This window comes from Triturus cristatus, chromosome 4_1, assembly GCF_964204655.1.
Source record: "Triturus cristatus chromosome 4_1, aTriCri1.1, whole genome shotgun sequence".
NCBI lineage: Eukaryota > Metazoa > Chordata > Amphibia > Caudata > Salamandridae > Triturus > Triturus cristatus.
The window spans coordinates 551,096,604-551,117,250 of NC_140585.1; the positions used below are offsets into that span (position 1 = coordinate 551,096,604).

General features: G+C 43.3%; 1 protein-coding gene across 1 annotated transcript in view; it reads left to right on the forward strand.

Moving 5' to 3' along the window:
• DHTKD1 (dehydrogenase E1 and transketolase domain containing 1) overlaps positions 1–20,647 on the forward strand; it is a 1,328,309-nt gene that overhangs the window by 319,230 nt on the left and 988,432 nt on the right. Inside the window, exon 5 of the mRNA XM_085652869.1 lies at positions 2,216–2,485. Coding sequence (XP_085508995.1) covers positions 2,216–2,485 — 270 coding nt within the window. The remainder of the gene's footprint in view (positions 1–2,215; positions 2,486–20,647) is intronic.

Consider the following 20,647-nt stretch of genomic DNA (forward strand, 5'->3'; position numbering starts at 1 on the left):
TAGTGTCCAATGCTTGCAAAAGAGCTAACTCGTAAATCTCTGTGGATGCACCTCCCCCAGATAAAGAATCCAAACTTATAGATGCCTCGGGAAAATGAGTAGCTGTTCAAGCCGCCACACACACAGGGCCTACTAGCTATGTACGACAGGGCACACTGGTATGAAATGGAGCATCTGCTCCAATATCTCCCAGATAAACACAAAAATAAGGCACAGCAGTTAGTTGAAGAGGGGAAACTCATCTCTAACTCCTCAATAAGATAAGCTTTAGATGCAGCTGACACTGCAGATAGGTAGATAAATACCAGCATTCTCTTCAGGAGGCATGCATGTCTTAGGATTTCAGGCTTTACGCCTGAAGTTCAACAGTCCATTTTAAACACCCCCTTTGACAAGGGACACCTGTTTAGTCCTGTAGTCGACCAATCCTTTAAAAAAGATGAAAAAGATCTCTGAATTGGCAAAATCCATGGGAGCGCTCTAGTCCCCATCCAATAGAGGTTCCTTTCACTGCTCATTTTACAGGGCATGGTCAAAAACAACATCCTTGGACCCAAATGCTTCCTCTTACAAAGGTAGCAACCAATCCTTTTCCTCAAGAGGTTTTTACAGAGAAGGATATAGAGGAAGCAATTCCAAAGGCAGGGGTAAAGGTGCCACACCACGTAACACTGCTTCCCCTAATAAGCAGTGACTTGCCCACACTTCCCCCTGATAACTCAACACCTGTTGGGGGAAGACTTCAACAGTTTCTCCCCATTTGGCAGTCTATTACAACCAACAAATGGGTGCTAGACCGTATCCAACATGGTTATTGCCTAGAGCTCACCTCCAATCTACCAAACATTCCACCTCACGTTCACAAGTTGCTGTCAGACCATTTGCAGTTACTCAAACAAGAGGTGCAATCTCTCTTACAAAAGGGAGCCATAGACCCAGTTCCTTTTCAGTACCAAGGTTCATGGGTTTACTCTTTTTATTTTCCAATTACCTGTTTCCATGTTCCTTCTCTTCGGTGTCTTGGTCTCCACCCTCTTAACCAAGTACACATCCACTGTATGGGCATAGTTGTATACATCCTTCATCTTCTGGTATGCTAAACCAGGGGTATCCAAAATTAATTCCGGCAAATATATTCAGATTGCACCTAGTCTCACTGTCACACATACGCACTGCACGCACATGCTGTCAGTGCAAGCGTCTGGGCACTACACTGATGCTGACATTTTAATTGAGTGGGGCTGGAAGGCAACACTCCATTTTTTACACAGAAAAAGGGTGTGGTCAGGACTATTTGTTTCTCTCTAAAATCTGTGCGCTTTCATCACTGCTTCATGTCAGCAATCCAGGATGTGGACAGTTGTAAAAAGAGGACATACTTGATGTTAACCTCCAGGTCACCAACCTGTTTCTGGACTGTGGAACAGTGCTAGACCTTGGTGCATACACTAATTACCATATTGTCTGGGCTGGTAAAAATGTATATGCAGTTGGGTCACTTAGGGTAGGAGTGCACACCCGAAAACCATGCAGAGAACATTCTTGTCCCAACAGTGGACCACCAGATTGATTCTGCATCACAACTGACTAACGTTTGATGGTTACTGGCCTGTACGTCACTAAATGGGACTTACATCCTTGGCTTTTTACTGCCCCTTTGCCCTCTACAAGAGAGGTAATTCATTGATCCATGTTAATCCAGGGTGTCGATGAACATCAGGATGCAACCTTTGCCTAATTAGCACAGTAAATGTAGGCTTTGTATACGATGACCTGCATAGACCGTGCATTTCTGTTTGGAATATCCGCTGAGTGGACTTGGGCAAACAGGGATAGCTTATTATCAATAGTAGGTATGCAATATATGTGCTGCTTTAAAAATTAGATGCAGCAATACCATTACAATGTAGTTAATGTATACAGTCTAATCTGGTAGTGTCTTATTTTAATGGAGAGCTGAGGTTCCTTACTTGTGTTCACATGAGTAAAAATGGCTCCTGGCTTGCACAGCTTTCTATATATTCCTGCAAACAACTGTATTTATCAAATGTTTGTGCTTCATAAGTATACAGAGTTTGAAAACTTAAAATTCCATACATTGTAATATTTTAACCAATGATGCAAATAAATTCTGACATAAGGAATTTTAGAATACAAACTTTATTTTCTGTAACTTTACAAAGAACTTGATATATGTATGTTTTTTTTTTTACAGCTAATGTTTCGTAAGATGCGTGGCTTGAGTGAGTTCCCAGAGAATTGCCCTGCAGTGGGTGATGTCTTATCTCACCTAACTTCATCTGTAGATTTGGACTTTGGTTCTCATCGTCCCCTGCATGTTACCATGCTTCCGAATCCTTCACATTTGGAAGCGATCAACCCTGTTGTTGTGGGCAAAACACGAGCGAGACAGCAGTCTCGAATGGATGGTGACTACTCACAAGACAGCTCTGCACAACCAGGGGATAAAGTCATCTGTCTTCAGGTACTTGGGGATCTCAAACATTTAGATTTGTTGTTAAATCAATACTCGTTGATATTGTTTGGTCAGCTCAATGGGGATGTTTTTTGTTTCCACAATAATTCATTTTTTCTTTTTTTTTAAATTTCTTTATTAATTTTTCTATCATCAGACAGCCAAGACAAAAACAATGAATACAAACAAAATAAATATACCATCAGTCAAGTAAGTACATGACACATGAAGTCAATAAATTAACAGCACAAAATAAGGTTCATAGCCAGTTAGAGAGTGGGGTCCATAATTTCAAGCCGATTAACCTTCTTTTCTTGCTCTTTGTTTTATAGACAGCCATTTCCAAATGATATACGGACAGTAATCTAGCTTGCCAGTTACTAAAAACAGGTGGTTCGGTATTCAGCCATTGCGTTGTAATACAACGCCGAAAGATTGACATACATATAAATACAAATCTATCCTCCAAATCTCTTCTGGTACTATCTCTACTAGTTTGTGCACCCAAAATAATTAATTCTGCAGTAATTTGTGTTTGAACACCTAAATGAGTAGACAAAAAATACTCTACATCTCTAATAAATTGACTTAATTTTGGGCACAAAAAAAACATATGTATAGTGTCTGCAGCAATAAGTCCACATCGGTTACATTTATTCACTCTACCATGTGCCCATCTAGCAAGTTTAGCAGGTGTGTAGTATAAATCATAAATGGATATAAAATGTTGACTTATTAGTGATCCACTATATAGCGTTTTGGTAGATATTTCTATAACTCTATGCATATCAATTCCTTCAACATCAAATTTATCTTGCCATTTATCTTCCAGCGCTGATAAATCGTCCTGATGTTTTGCCAACATTAATTGATAAATAGAGCCAATTCTCGATCTTTTCCGAAGTGCTTCGATAAGTTTAACTTTTTGAAAAAAAATTTGATTATCAGCACATTTGCTATCTAAAAAGCTGCGAACCTGTAAGAACTTAAAGAATTCTGTCCGAGAAAGATCGTATTTTTGTTGCAAGAATAAAAAGGAGGATATCTGTTGACCATCAAATAGATCCCCCAATTGACGTATACCAGCCCGATACCATCTGAACATAATTGAGTCTTTAAAAATATCCTGTAACAAAGGGCAATTAATTAAAGGAGTATAATAATTTAAATTGGAACTAAGTCCAATTCTTTTTTTGATTTTCCTCCAAATCTCAAAAGCAGTTATGATAATTTTGAATTTAGTTTTTTTATAATAACTAGGCTCAATAATGCGAACTAGGCATTGTCGTGCCTCTTCTCCTAATACCATCTCATATATTGATGGTCTTACTGATTCATCCAAACGTGTTTCATTAACAAGTAAAACGCCCATTTTCAGTAAAAAAAATAGACCAAAAATATAACTGAAAATTAGGAATTGCCCAGCCCCCTCTATCTCTTGGTAAAGTACACTTTTTTAGAGCTCTTCTGGATCTATGATAGCTCCAGAGAAACCTGGAACATTCTTTCGATTCGATTAAATATAGAGATAGAAAAAAATAAAGGGATGGTTCGAAATAAATACAAAAATTTAGGAAAAATAAGCATTTTCAACACGTTGCTGCGGCCATTTAAAGACAAATGAAGATTGTCAAGTCTTCCTAAAGTTTTGTTAGCAGAGGCAATTACTGGATCAGTGTTTAAACGAACAATCTTATCAATATCAGCTGATATTTTTATACCTAAGTATATAGCCTCCGCCTCAAAATGCATATCATGTGGACGTCCTGAATCTGAATGAAGTAATTGAGTCTTAGAAACATTAAGCTTATATCCAGAATACCTGCCAAATTCTTCCGACGCTTCGATTAGCTTGGGTAAGGCAGTCTTAATATCCGTTGTAACTATAGCGATATCGTCTGCGTATGCAAACACCTTATAAGCTATATCGTGTATCCGAACCGGTTTAATTCCAGCATTATTATCCAAACTGTTTAAAAAAGACTCAATATACAGAGCAAATAACAGAGGCGAAGTGGGACAACCTTGTCTTGTCCCCCTAGTAATTATTATATTGCCAGAAAGCCGACCTGCAATACGCAGCACCGCTTTTGGATTTTTATATAAAGCCTGAATAGCTTTAATAAATTCAACAGGAAAGCCCTTCCAAACTAAAGTTGACCATATAAACTTCCAGCAAACCCGGTCAAACGCTTTTTCGGCGTCTAACAAAGCCACTGCAACCGGAGAATCGGAGGCCTGTGCCCAGTCTAATAAAGAAATTATCCTTTTAACATGATCTGTCCTATCACGCCGCATAATAAAACCATGTTGTCTCTTAGATACCAACAAGGGCATAAGATTATTTAGCCTGTTTGCAACAATTTTAGAATAGATTTTACTATCCGCATTGAGAAGAGATATGGATCTATAAGATCCCATATCTACTTCTTTCTTCTCTTTTTAAAAAAAAATTACTATAATGGCCTCTGACCATGAGTCCGGAGGGCTACCCAGAAAGGATTGTTGACATACTTCCAGCAATTCATTTTTCAATATATTTTTTAAAGTACGATAAAACTCCAAAGGAATCTGATCCGGGCCCATTGCTTTACCCAGAGCTAATGCTAATATAGCTTTTTCCACTTCCTCCCACGTTATTGGGGCAGATAGAGATGTTTTCTGCGACTCAGTAAGTCCTGTGGTTACAACTCCCTTCATATAATCCCCCCCCCCCCGCATCATGATCAGGTATCTCACTGAGTGGAGCACTATAAAGAAATTGATAAAATGTTTGAAAGGCCTCCAAAACCCCCTCTCTTGTTTCTTGAATGACCCCATTAGCGTCCATGATTGTACCTATATCATTATAAGCAGCTTTTTGCCTTAGTCTTTTAGCCAATTCTTTTCCAGTTTTCTCACCAAATTCATATACTTGCTCCTTATGTTGTTTATATTTTAAAGCTATTTTATCCACTATATTAGAATATACTCTAGCCCTATTAACAGTAAGCTCTCTTTGAGCCAATTCTGAATCCCCACCAAACCTAATTGCCTCAGCCAATTTATGTTCGGCCAACATAACCATCTTAAAATCATTTTTAAATTTGGCAATCAAATTTTTACGTCGTGATAAAGAAAAGCTGAGGGTTTCCCCCCGAACTATGGCTTTAAATGCATTCCATATAGTTTAGTTAGATGCCGTTCCTTTAATAAAAGAAAAGAACTCCTGTATCACTTTGAGCATAAATTGACAGTATTCCTCGTCCAGAAGCAAACTCCGTTCAAAGGACCATGAGTGATTTCCTACCTCTAATTGTGGTTTAATTATAAATTCAAGAACTAAGGGGTTATGGTCAGATATAAGTTTAGGCAAGATCTCTAACTCAAGTTTACCTAAATATTGCAGTGAAACAAAAAAATTATCTAATCTCACAAATTTGTTATGAGGAGCTGAGTAAAACGTATACCCTGAATCATCTCCATGAATTGCATTCCAAACATCAAACAGACCATGATCTATAATTAGATCCCATTACGCTGTAAATAAACGTAGCTTCCTACCATTATATAGAGAAGTCATCCTTACATTTAAATTAGCATCCAAATGGATATTCATATCTCCACATAAAACTAGGGGTTGTGGCCATTGAGCTAATTCAAGATTAAGGAAATGTATAAATACCGTATCATCCAAATTGGACCCATATACATTACATACCGTAAATCTGAATTGTCCAATCTGAAATAGACTAATCACCCAACGCCCCCATTTATCTTCTGCCAATTTAACACATACGCCTAAACCTCGTCTCATAAGAATTGCTACCCCTCTCTTCACCCCTGTTTGTTTAGAACATGCAACCAATTCTAATCCAAGTTTACTCAAACATCCCCTTTTGGCCCAAGCAACATGAGTTTCTTGTAAACAAAGTATATCAACATTTATAATCTGAATAAATTTAGCAAGCACATCTCTCTTTTTCACATCATTTAGCCACAGATATTGAGCGTACAAATTTTTAATTTCCTGGCCATATTGCAAAAATAACATTTCGAAAGTCACTCGTATTTTGAGAAAGGATAACTAAAGTAGCTAAGGTAATATATTGTTCATGTATTTGCATAATCTTAACATAAAATGTAATGCTTGCAAGATCAAAAAAATGATATATCCAGGCTGTCGATGATTTTTCACCCTCCAAGCACCCCTTGCCCATCACCCCCGCTCGCACCATCCCCTATACCCTGAACCACCCACCCACCCCACCCAACCCAATCCACCATATGAGGCATAGGGACAAACAAGCCCTAAAAAAGATGGACTACCGCCCTCCCTCCCCTGATTACAAGAAAAGACAGACTTATTGAAACACGTTTATACTGAACTCTCCTTAAATTGAACCCCTTGTGTATTCGATCCCAAATTACAAAGAATATAAAAATTCTTTAGCAGCAATTTCAGAAAAGAAAAACTTTGTCTGGCCCTTAATCATGACCTTAAGCTTGGCGGGATTTTGCAGGTATACAGTGGCACCTTTATCTTGAAATCCAGATATTAATTGGCGCAAGTGCCAACGCCTTGAGACCGTTTCTTTACAAAAATCAGGTCTAACGAAAAAATTGCAATCTTTTGCCACTCTCTTTTTATCAGGTCTAGCAAGGCCAAACACGGCTTCTCTAGCCAAAAAATTATTAAATTGAACCAGAATAGCACGTGGTCTATCTTCCTCCCCCAACCTAGCTTTTCTAACATTAAAAGGAATCCTGTGAGCCCTCTGAATCACTATTGACCAGTCCCATGAAGTCAACTCCGGAAAAGCCTCTACAAACAAATCGCACACAAATGTCCGAACATCAGCTTCTTCTTTTTTCTCCAGAATGCCTAAAATGCGGAGATTCTTTCTCCGAGCTTGATTTTCCAGTTCTGCCAGTTTAGACACTACATCATCCCTATGTTCTCTAATGGTGCTTAATTCCGTTTTCTGCGCAGCCAAAGTATCTTCTAATGCAGAAATCCTTGACTCTGCTTCAGTCATTCTGAGAGCCGTATCAGAACAAATCTTAATTAGCCGCCGCACAGAGTTTTGCACTTTCCGACAAGTGGCTTGCATACGAACATTCTCTGATTTGATCTCAGCTCTGTGTCCCAGCATAGTATTATAAATCGTTGACAGCGTAATCTCCTGATCCAATGGTAGTATGGTAGAATCAGTTTCTATATCAAGCCTAGGGACGACTTCAGAAACCGGCCCAACCTTCGTAAGTCCTAAAAATTTCGGTCCACTAGGCGTATCACTGCTAGATAATTGCCTATTACAGTTAGTAGATCGCTCTTTTCCTTTCTTGGCATTTTTCACAGTGATTATCGGTACGTTAGGAGAGTCTTTACTTAAATCAGCTTCATTCTCCGTACTATTGTCTGCTTCGTTTTCAGTCCAGTCTTTGCTGCTTTCGTCTGACGAGAAATCTGATAAGGAATAAAAATTATCGGTGATCTCTTGAGAGCCAGCGCTAGCGCTAGCCTGTAATGAAACTTCCTTACTTAGCCCAGATGAACTGTTTGTGATATCAAATCAGCTGAGTTACCGGTTGATTCTTCAAGCAAAGGAGTTTCGGCTACTCCATCTCCCAGAATACCCCTGTTAGAATTAGAGGAAAGCTGGATTTTTTTCACAGGCTGTTCATCTGTTATGGCTAATTTTGGGAGGTTAGGAGAAAACAGGACAGCACACTCTGCAAGGGGAGAAAGACTGCTGGATACAATGTTACTAATGTCAGATAAATCAGAACCGGGCTCCCCTACCTGCTCGGACAGCAACACAGTATCTCTTTTGGCTGCGTGTTTCCCAAACAATTCCGGCAGCGTTCTCACTCCGTACTTTCCTGTGCGGATTTTCTCCTTTCCACCTCGCTCTCCTTTCTTCTGAGACGCATTAATCGGGTGCTGGATTAACCCGGCACTGGCCATTCCGCCTGCCGCTTCATTAATTACTCCCGTTGAGGAATCCTCCATGGCAACTGCTTGGGTTTTCGCGCTTCGTGTTGCTGCTTTCGGCGGCATCTTATACTGAACACATCTACCGTGTCTGTTGGCCACACTCCGACGGACACTCCAAGCACAGATAGCAGGTAAACGAATCAAAGCTTCTCTCCAGCTCTGGCCAGTAAACGCCTTCCAACCATTGCGTATTATGGCAGCAAAGAGGGGAAGGGAGACACCGCCCAACATTCGAAAAGACTCCGGATATTTAAAAGACTGCAAAAACGAGAGATCCCGGTACAAGCGTTTTAGCTGCAGCAAAGCATTTCTTTTGTCGATTCAAATCGCCGTATCATTCCCCTTCATATTCCCCAATCATAAACTCCTCGAAAGGGAAACAATTAAATACTGTCCTCTTCTCCAACAATCAGGGCAAGGAGCAGAGCTGTTACACAGCCCGCACCACGGCCGCCATCTTGCCTCCACTAGAAAGTTGTTTCTTTGATGTCAATAATTCATAAGGCAATTATTGTGCTCCTACTTGTTCTCTTACAATCTTAATTTCTTCTTCTAGGCTGTGTTTATACTCCTTTCAGAATGTGATCTTCCTCATTTTTACTACGGAGAATAAGTCTAATTAGTGAAAAACATATTTATTTTACAACTTTCTCGTAGATTTGGACTGCAGGTTCCTCATGTTTATAATGATGCCACGTGCCAGACTGGATCCATATTTTCAACCGCATTTGCTCGTGTGTACTGGCAGGTAGTGCCCTTGAACTCTCCGACGCATCATGCCACCCCACAAGGGAGAAAGCAAAAGACATACAGATGATGTACGGAATACAGAGCAAATCAAAAATTCAACCCCAGTCAATAGATCTGAGTTGAATCCATCGTTCTTTTGCTCAACATGCCACCCTAGTTTAGACCCAGCCATATGCAAATCAGTCTTGACCCTGTGCCTCATGGAACAGTCCAACCCGAACTGCCAAGCCAGGTCCTCCCTGGACCGGAAACAAGCATCCTGGGACCGGTTTCTGGGCATCACCCCTCATCAGCCAGGCTAGCTTGAACCCAGTGGCACAGTGAGGCCGGGACCCTCATCTGGATATACCCCAGAGGTGAGGGCTCAGAGCCGCATGTATGTACTACCTCTGCATGCTGACGTCCGTTCCTTCCTTTCTGACAGATTTTAAACTGTGCCACAACTGAAGAAAGCCGAGGTCAGCCATAGATCCGCTCAGCATTTGCTTATGGTGCGTAGGTTCTGGTCACAGATTGAAACTGTATGACAAATGCATGCTAGATGCACCTAAATGCAAACAAGGGAAGTAAAGCTCTACCCTGCGGAACATTGGAAGAGTTCCCGCTAAAGACCGTGATCTGGCTCCAGTTATGGTGCCGATCCTCTACAAATCACCTTGCCATTCCTGCGAAATTTATCAATATAGATCCAAGTCTATGGGTAAGTTTAAGATCAAGTCATGCCATTTGAACAAAAGGGCCAAGCAGGATTCGTCCTCCACTCAATACTCCAGAACAGGTGACAACTCACACAGTCGGCATTCCAAGGGCTCGACTCCTCAGGCACTTTGACTCCTAGCCCATTCCAAGGCTTGTTCCAGCATGCCCAATTTCCACGGGCTGTTTACGACCCAGCATCTGATAGAGGCCTTTAAATAGTCTATTCTGCAGATCTTCAAGACGATTCTGGCTCCCTCTGTAGTGCCTTTGGACCTCACAGAGCCTCTGGGGCCAGTAGTAGCACTTCTCTTGGCAGGTCCTTTGCCAGTACTGAGTGACCCAGCTTGGGCCCGCCCTATTTCTTGCTTGCGTTGGCCTACTGTTCCCCACTGGCTTCCATTGCACTGTGCGTTCCTGAGTGCTCTGGCACTGACTTTGGTGGTGCCCTTTTTGGACCCGTTCCCAACGTCCACCTCCGACCCAGTAACAATGTTTACACATTTTAGATCTATGTCTCACAATGCAACCACCAAAGTGCAACCTTCTGCTGTGACTGCCCTGTTGCTGGGATTCTGCACACACAGAACTATGTGCAGGATTATAGTACTTTGTTGTATAGGGACTGAGTCAACCTACAACATTAGTACCCATTAGCCCAGGACCGACTAGCTACAGTGTCTCACTTACTCTCCTACTCAGTCACAGAGAAACAAATGATTAGACACCCCAGAATACAACACTCCCAGATCTCGCAGTAATTGCGGTAACAAGACACACCCTTTCCCCCTCACTCTTGTGCTTTTCCGCAATGAGATCTGACAGAGACAGGAAACAGTTTAAAATATTTATTTTAACTAACGTGCCCTAACATGCAGTATACGTGCCACAACAAGCAGAAAAATGCATAGTACAAATACAGTCAGCATAGCAGCTAATCCATATATTATGAAGGGAGATGTCATCATGAAAAGACAATAGAGCCTAACCTCCCTCCCCTTGCTAAGACGCCATATTATTATATATTCGAAGATCTCTGGACTTTGTCAGCAGACCCCATACCTCAGCCTATAGATGGTAGATCTACATCATAAGTGCTGTCTCGCTCATCTCCCTGGAAAGGTCCCTCTCTAAGTGTGTGCTACTTATTCGTATATTCTAATAAGACCAAAGTACGTTGTCCAAACAGCTGCATCTGTATGTTTTGTCCATGGGCTAAGGCCTGGCCAGAACAAAATAACAAGGGGCATTGTTGTTCGCCCCTGCTCACAATGTTCAGTCAAAATCCCAAGAATTTGCAGTGAGTGAACACAGTGATGAGTTCTCAAGTGAAAACAGCCATAGAATTTATTGCAACAATAAAGTTGTGTAGTATTGTGCGCAAAGGAGCAGGCAAGATGCAGCTTGCTCATGCCAACTTAGAGAAAAGATAATGTCCCAATGGGCTGTGTGACAGTCCCCCAGAGGAAAATACCTTCTTTATGGATGTTGTGTGCAGAGAAGCTGAAATACTTGGATTTCCAACTCCCTACAGTTGAAACAAAAACCCTGTCTGTCTTGGGCTATGCTTCGATTCTGCCCTTGGCAAGTAATGTCCGACCTTCTCTGGAAAGAAAACTGCCATGGTCTGCCAATATCTGGCCAAAAACAGGGGTGGCATTTGGCGAAATGGAGGACGTAACCAAACTGAACGCCTAGAAAGACCTGCTGGTCTGAAGTAATTGCACACACGCTAGGTAGGCACAAATTAAATTACCCCTACTGATGGGGAACTAAAACAGCTTGTCAGCGGCTACAGCAGGCAAGGAGGAAGAAGAGGAGTGCTGCATCTGCTGTTGAGAACTCGCTCTGCCACCATCCCTTCCTTGAGCCAAGAAAGGTCTAGACTAGTTGCAAAGGCTCCTACAGACAATAGGCAAGGCCTTTGATTAACATCAGAGCTTCTGGTACAGTTGGTGAAACTGAGGAGAGGCAGAAAGAAGACCCAAGGAGCATGCTTTAGCTCTACTGTCCTTAAACTCTTCCACCGAAGAATCTTCTTTCTCTCCAAAGATGATTTTGGTACTATCGAAAGTATGTTCATCAGGGAAGCTTGGTCATCTCCAGAAAAGCCAGTTGCATGTAGGAATGGTGTCAAAGGCTGCGGATAGATCCAATGGTATCAGCACCACAGCCTGTCCCCCATCCACCATGGAACAGATGTTATTGACCGTAGATAACAGTGCAGGGAGACATCCAACATATGTTGTTGCTCGAGATAGGTAATCAGTTGGATATTCTGGTGTTTCCCGAAAATCTTAGTGGGAACCAACACCAAAGAAATGGGCCAATAGTTTTTCAGGTCGGACGAGTCCATGGTCGTTTTTTTAGCAGAGGCTTAACGATCGCAGTTTTCCAATTTTCGGGATAATAGCCAGAAGAGATTCCCTTATTAAGAGTTGATTTAAGGTGAGGAATAACGAAGTCCGCTCCTATTTGCATCACTTTGGGAGAGCAGGGTTTGAGTGGGGAGCCAGACTTCACACTTAGCAGATACTGCTTGGTCAATTCATGGGTCAAGAGTGAAAAAGCAGACAAGCAGGGGTCCTGGCTCTTGGGCTGGTACAGGCTAGGTGCTACATAAATATCCAGTTGAGAAGAAATAGAGGTCTGAGTTGAGACTGTCCAAAGCAGAATAGATATAAACATTTTTTGTGTGAAAGACGTTTGCCCTACGATTACAAAAGGCCTGGGAGCTCTCAGTACTGGGAGAAGCTGTGGGTGTTGATAAGACATTAATCAGTTAAAAAATATCTCTAGAGGAGTGGGCCGATGCCATCTTCTTATTAAAGTAAAGAGATGTTCGAGGCATATGAGCTGCAGAATATATACTTGTGCATATATCGCCATCTGGTGTTGGGCTAAGATGTTTGGTAAAAACTTGGTTGTTTTGATAACTACGCCAGCTTAATTTTTCAGGATTTGTGGACAGCGCCAGGACACCTACTTGGTAATCGCGCGCTTTACAAAACACCATAACATAACATAACATAACATGTTTGCACTTTGTTTTTGTATCGGAAGAAGTTCTTTGTAGTCACGAGATAGGTGACTCCTCCCTAGGACGATAGTACGCATGGGCATCGACTCCATCCTCAGATTGTTTTTTTTCCGGCATCGGGTTCGGATGTAAACTGCTGCGCTCCGGGTCGGTGTCGTACTCGATCCCCCTTCGACGCTCAATCCCTCACCACTCGATGGTATTGCTTTGATTGTGTTCCCCTTTGTTGAGCATCCAAAAATATCATCAAGACCTTCGATTACAGTTGTCGCTGCGTTCCGTTGGGCTTTTCTGCGCCATCAGGTCCTGCAGTCAATGGAAATAACTCCATTTAAAAAATGCCCCCTGTGTGGTGCTAAATTCCCACACACTGATCTCCACAAGGTCTTTAACCTTTGCCTCTCTCCAGAACATGAGGACAAAGACTGTGAGGCCTGTGCTTCCTTCAGATCAAAGAAGACCATAAGTGATCTTCGGGCTCGACATCGCATAGTGTCTCGATCAACTACCTCGGCGCTGGACGACATCTTCGATGCAGGCCCCGATGTTCCAGAACAGCAAGAACCGGAGGATGAAGACCTCAGCGTCTCCGAGGCAGATGAGTCAGATGCCGAGGATCAGACAGTTAGTCCAGGTCAACGGATCGTGAGTACCCAGTTCCAGACCCCTGCCCCATCTAAAACGAAAGACAAGGCTCCGGTGATACCTTTGCCTTCGGACTCAGGTCGACACTGCGATAATACTTCAGATACCCCGCCCTCGGACTCAGCTCCGAAGTCAAAAGACAAGTCTTCAGGCGGCTCGGGATCGAGCTAACCACATAGCGGTACCGAAAAACCATCTCCGGCACTGAAACAAAAGCAGAAACCACAGACAGTGCCATGCCCTGTTCTATCGACACCGAATACGGCTTCAATGCTGAGCGTTTCGGCACCGAAACACACAGACGACAAGCCCTCGGAACTGAAAAAACTCCATAAATCTTTGGAGCCGAAAAAGATTTCGGACTCGAAAACTCCACCAAAGCATAAGGGGACCAAGACCCCTCCTAAAGCTACGGAGATTAAACCAAAGCACCACTCGGACCCAAAGTCGTCGGTGCCAAACAAAGACAATAGCTCAAAGGAACTGTTTCAACCAGATCCCTCGGATCCGAAACAAAAAACTCTACACATTAACCCTGTTACCGGTCATGTCACAACAATACCACCTAAAAAGAGGAAATTGGACACCTTAGAGGCACCTGAGATACCCTTAAAGAAGAAAGACATAGCAACTTCACCTTTCAGACCCTCCTCTCCCCCTCCAAATCTTCCAACTATACCACTTTCTCCAGTAAACTCTCCACTGCTTCCTTCTTCACCTGCACTACAAAATGATGAAGATGACTTTGGGAATAGGGATGGGGATGTAGACCCACAAGGGTATGATGATGATATCCACAGTATTCCACCACCTGACCCTCGGGACGATTATAATAATATCCCAGATATACCTGAGCCTGACTGATACCCATCTAAACCATCCCCTCCAGACGACAACATAGGTTTTGCGCAACTCCTAAATAGAGCAGCCATGTCATGGGGTAGAATTACACTCAGACCCGTTGGAGGAAGATTTTTTATTAGAGACTTTTACACATTCTCAAAAGTCAACAAGTACTTTACCTATGTTAAAAGGCATGATTAAACATGCTCCTGATGTGTTTAAAGACCCTGTCAGGGCTAGAATTCTCAACCCCAGAGTTGATAAAAAAATATAAACCAGCCCCAAATGATCCAGCTGATATCAAGGGGCAGCTCCCTCTAGATTCTCTGGTAGTGTCAAATGCCCGTAAACTTGCAAATTCCCAAACAAAAGGTGATGCCCCTCCGCCGGATAAAGAATCTAAATTATTGGACGCATCTGGTAAACGGGTTGCATCACAGGCGGCAAATTTTTGGCGCATTGCCAACGCCCAAGTTTGTTGACCAGGTATGATAGGGCGCATTATGATGAGCTTGAGACACTCGTGCAACATCTTCCAGAACAATATAGGGCTAAAGCTAACAACCTCATACAAGAGGGAAAACTAATTACAAACACCTCTATCAAATGTGCTCTTGATGCAGCGGACACAGCATCTTGTGCCGTTAGCACAAGGGTTTTACTGCGCAGGTACGCATATCTGGTTTTAAACAAGAGGTACATTCTCAAATTCTTAATCAGCCTTTTGATCAAGAACACTTGTTTGGACCTACGGTAGACACATCTTTAGAAAAGATGAAGAAAGACACAGAAACAACTAAATCCATGGGGGCCTTACAGTCACCAACAACTAGAGGTTCCTTTTGTCTCTCCTTTTATAGGGGTGCCTCCAAGACCATTGGAACAGACAGCACTTCCTACAAAAGCCCCACTCAAACTTCCTCTAACAGAGGATATTTTAGAGGGGGTTACAGAGGAAATAACAACAAAGGAAGAGGTCGCTGTAATAACACCCGCTCCTCCCCTAGCACAAAACAGTGACTTCCCTCCATACCCCACAGACCATTCCACTCCGGTCAGGGGAAGACTATCACAGTTCTTACCTGTATGGAATTCCATCACCACAGACAAGTGGGTGACACAAATTATCCAATATGGTTACTGCCTGGAACTCACCTCTACTCCTCCACACATACCACCCAAACAACGTCCGATGTCCACAGAACATCTTGCGCTTCTAAAACAAGAGATTCTCTCTCTCATGCAAAAGCATGCAATAGAACTGGTTCCCATACACCATCAAGGCACAGGGGTTTACTCCCTTTACTTCCTCATCCCAAAAAAGGACGGAACTCTCAGGCAAATATTAGACCTCAGAATGTTAAACCTGTACATACAATCTGATCACTTTCACATGGTCACTCTCCAACAGGTCCTCCCATTGCTCCAACAAGGCGATTTCCTTGCCACTGTAGATCTCAAGGACGCTTACTTTCACATTCCTATTCACCCTGCTCACAGGAAATATCTACGGTTTATAGTGGACGGTCAGCACTACCAGTTCAAAGTGCTCCCATTCGGAGTGACTACAGCACCCAGAGTCTTCACAAATGTCTCGTTGTAGTAGCAGCTCACTTTCGAAGACAACACATTCATGTGTTTCCTTACCTCGACGACTGGCTCATAAAAGCCAAGTCACGCAGCTATTGTGTGCACCACAAACACAAAACAATCCAGCTGCTGCACAACTTAGGATTCACAATAAACCTCACCAAGTCACATCTTCAACCGTCCCACTCCCAACAGTATCTAAGTGCTACAATAGATACTTCAAAAGCCCTTGCATACCCCAACCCAGACAGGATAGCCAGCATGCAAGCTTTTATAACAAAATTTCAACCTCAACACTCACTACCAGCTCAAGTGTTTATGCAACTAATAGGGATGATGGCCTCTTGCATTTTAATCGTACCGTATGCAAGACTCCAAATGCGTCCATTACAAGAATGTTTAGAACATCAGTGGAACCAGGCTCAAGGTCAGCTTACAGATCTGGTGTTGGTAGACAGCCGCACACATCGCTCTCTGCAGTGGTGGAACACCCAAAACCTTTCCGAAGGGGGGCCCTTCCTAGACCTGGTTCCAGAGATAGTGCTAACAGTGGACGCATCGCTCACCGGCTGGGGTTCTCATCTCTTAAACGTTACCATTCAGGGTATATGGACCCATCAACAGAAACTGATCCACATCAATCACCGCGAATTACTGGTGATTTTTCTCACATTAAAATCATTCCAAATACATCTCGTACACAAAGCTGTCCTTGTCCGTACAGACAATATGACAGCAATGTACTGTATACAAAAACAGGGGGGGACAAACTCTTCAGCTTTCACGCCTAGCGCAAAGCATATGGAGATGGGCCATTCCTCAAAAAATATACCTCTTAGCTGAACATCTTCTAGGGGAACACAATCAGATTGCGGATCTGCTCAGTTGTCAGAAACAACATATCCACGAGTGGGAACTTCATCTGCAAGTTCCTCATCTGTTTTTCAAATGTGGGGCCACCCAGACATAAGATCTGTTTGCCACACATTTAAACACAAAATGGCCAAGCTTCGCCTCTAGGTATCCACACCCATTGTCCAAAGGCAATGCAATATGGATGAACTGGTCAGGCAGATTTGCGTACGCTTTTCCACCTCTCCCGCTCATTCTATTACTGGTGCCTAAGCTCAAACAACAGTCTCTCACAAAGATCCTAGTTGCTCCAACATGGTCCCGGCAACCATGGTTCATAACCCTGCTGGAACTTTCAGTAGTTCCACATCAAAAGTTGCACGTTTCCCCAAAGCTTCTCACGCAGAACCATGGAGAGATAAGGCATCAAGATCCAGCTCAACTGAACCTAGCGATCTGGCTCCTGAAGTCTTAGAGTTTGGATACCTCAATCTCCCGCCAGACTGTGTGAACGTCATTAAAGAGGCTAGACTTCCTACCACTAGAGCATGCTTTGCAGCTAAATGGAAAAGATTTGTGATCTGCTGCAATAACAACACAATCAATCCACTAGATGCATCAATTCAAAACATTATTTGTTACCTCCTGCAGCTACAAAAATTTAATCAGGCATTCACATCTATACGATTACACTTGTCATTGTTTAGTGTACCTGCCATTAAAGCATTCATGGAAGGCCTTAAAAGAATAATTCCTCCCAGTGTGGAATCTAAATATTGTCCTTACCAGGCTCATGGGTCCCCCATTTGAACCTTTACATAAATGTGAGCTACAATTTCTCTCATGCAAAGTAGCTTTCCTTGTGGCGATCACATCTCTCAGAAGAGTTAGTGAACTCCAGGCACTAACCATACAAGAACCATTTTTACAAATACATCACAACAAAGTCGTTCTTGGGACAAACCCTAAATTCTTACCAAAAGTTGTTTCTGCTTTCCACCTTCACCAGTCTGTTGAACTACCAGTCCTTTTTTCATCAACCAGACTCAGTACAATAAAGGGCTCTTCATACGCTTGACGTCAAAAGAGCTATTCTTTATTACATTGAAAGGACAAAAACTTTCAGGAAAACTAAACAACTTTTTGTAGCTGTCTCACCACCACATAAAGGCAATCCTAAATCAAAAGCTGGAATTGCCAGGTGGATCGTTAAATGCATCCAAATATGCTACCAAAAAGCAAAGCGTACATTATTCATTCCCCCTAGAGCACTTCCACACGCAAACTAGGGGCTTCTATGGCATTCTTAGGTAACATTCCCATAGATTATATTTGTAAAGCAGCAACATGGTCTACACCGCACACTTTCACAAAACACTATTGTGTAGATGTGCAGGCAAAGCAACAGGCTAGTGTGGGCCAGGCTGTACTAAAGACACTTTTTCAAACAACTGCAATAGATACAGGTGGCCACCGTTAGGGAGAGTACTGCTGTACAGTCTATGCACAAGTATATATTCTGCAGCTCATATGCCTCGAACGGAAAATGCTACTTACCAGTATGCATCTGTTCTTGGCATGTAGAGCTGTAGAATTATATACGCCCACCCGCCTCTCTTTATCTGTTGCAGTGCTATCTTACTTAAAAACATCACACATGGACATCTCTTTCTGTTTCTCACAAACTCCATCATCACTCTTTATGGCGAAAAACAATCTGAGGATGGAGTCGATGCCCATGCGCACTATCGTCCCAGGGAGGAGTCACCTATCTCGTGACTACCAAGAACGTCTTCCAATACAAAAACAAAGTGCAAACAACCGAGCCCAACACCAGATGGCGATCTATGCACAAATATAAAATTCTGCAGCTCTACATGCCGAGAACAGATGCATACTGGTAAGTAGCATTTTCCTTCTCTAGCCTAATGCTGCATTGTATTCTAACAGGATGGCCTTATAACTAGCTTTGTCGAGCAGTTCATTGTGTTTATTTTTTTAAAACAGATTTTATTGGTTTTTCAAAACAGACTCATCTTACATGAATCACAATAACATTATACATGCATTGTCATGTGCTTGCTCTCTGGTGCATCTGCTCTAACTGCTAAAGAACTAAACTCTCTATATCCCTCCATCCCACCCCCCTTTGAGTTGCTTTGGTTCTAAGTAGATGTGCAGCTGGGTGTCGCTAGCTCATGATAGGTCTTGTCTTGGGGTGGTGAGGAAGCTGACCTATCCCTGACCTGCTAGTTCGAGGGGCACCGTTCCCCCTCTGGGTTCCTTCCGGCTGCCAGCTATTGAATCAGCCAGTATAGCTGGGCTGCTATATAGTATCCTTCAAAGTCTGAGACTTCTAGGCCTCCTACAGCCTAGGGGCGCTACAACGTGGTCAGTGCCACCCTCATGCATCCTATCCCCCAAAGGAAGTCTACCACCATTGAGTCGAGGTCCCTGAATGTCGCTCGTGGTATCCACACCTGGAGGGTGCTGAAAAAATACAGCAGTCTTGGGAGGGCCACCATCTTCAGGACTGCCACTTGTCCAGCCACAGAAAGCGGCAAAGTCCTCCAGAACTCCATAGAGGACCGGATCGAGCGTACCGCTCTGTCTATGTTGCCGTCTAATAATTCGGCTGAGTCATAGTATATTTTGAGTACGGGGTACGGCAGGCAGTCGGGCTCCCTCTGTAGGTTCCCCAGGTAGGGCGGCAGGGGTCTGTTGGGCGCCACAGGGTATAGTTTTGATTTCTGCCGGTCGACCTTAAGGTCGGATCGCCTGCCAAACTGGGCCAGCATGCATCGTGCCCCTGTCAGCTCTGTAGCTGCATTGCAGAGAAACAGCAGGAGGTCATCCGCGTACAGAGCTATGTAGTGCCTCACATCTCCTGGTCACATGCCACTGTAGTCCTGCTCGCTCCTCGCCCTTCAAACTAAGGGCTCCATGGCGAGGACAAATAACAGTGGGACGAGGGGACACTCGTGCCTCTTTCCACCGCCTGTCTAGGCGAGATATTTTTCCCGGTGCACACTCGGGCTGTAGGGGTTGCGTAGAGCAGTTTCACCCATGAGAGGAAGCCTCCACCTAGCCCCATCTTAGACAGGACCTTATACAAGAAGGGCCATTCTAGGCTGTCGAAGGCCTTTTCGATGTCCACTGTGGACACTGCTGCCTCCCATTTGCCATACTCTTTGGAGTCCATAACAGCCAGGAGTCGCCTTATGTTAATGGCAGTGTTCCGCCCTGGGATGAACCCAGCCTGGTATGCGTGGACCAGAGTCGACATGTGTGGCAAGAGCCGTGACGCTAGTATCTTACTTAATATTTTATAGTCCATGTTCTTAATTGATAATGGCCTGTAGGCTGTAAAGTTGTGCGCCTGCTTCCCAGGCGTCAACACTGGGACGATGAGAGCCTTCCTGGTGCTCTCCGGCAATGTTCCGGTGTCACGGGTCATCTGGTATAATGAGACCAGTCTGGGTGCCAGCTCCTCCACATACGCCCCATAAATTTGACCGGTAGACCGCCAGTGCCCGAGGTCTTATTGCGCGCCATGCACTTGATGGCTGCCCTCACTTTCTGCAGCTCAATATCAGTTCCCAAGCTCTCAGTCTCTACTGGGTCCAGACTCCTCGTCTGCAATCCCTCCAGGTTGTCTTGGATCTCCTCTCTATCACAATGCATTGATCTCTTATACAATCCAGCATAATAGCGAGCGAATACCTAATTGATCTTCACCTGTGCATAGTGTCTGATACCCTCCTCATCTTCTATT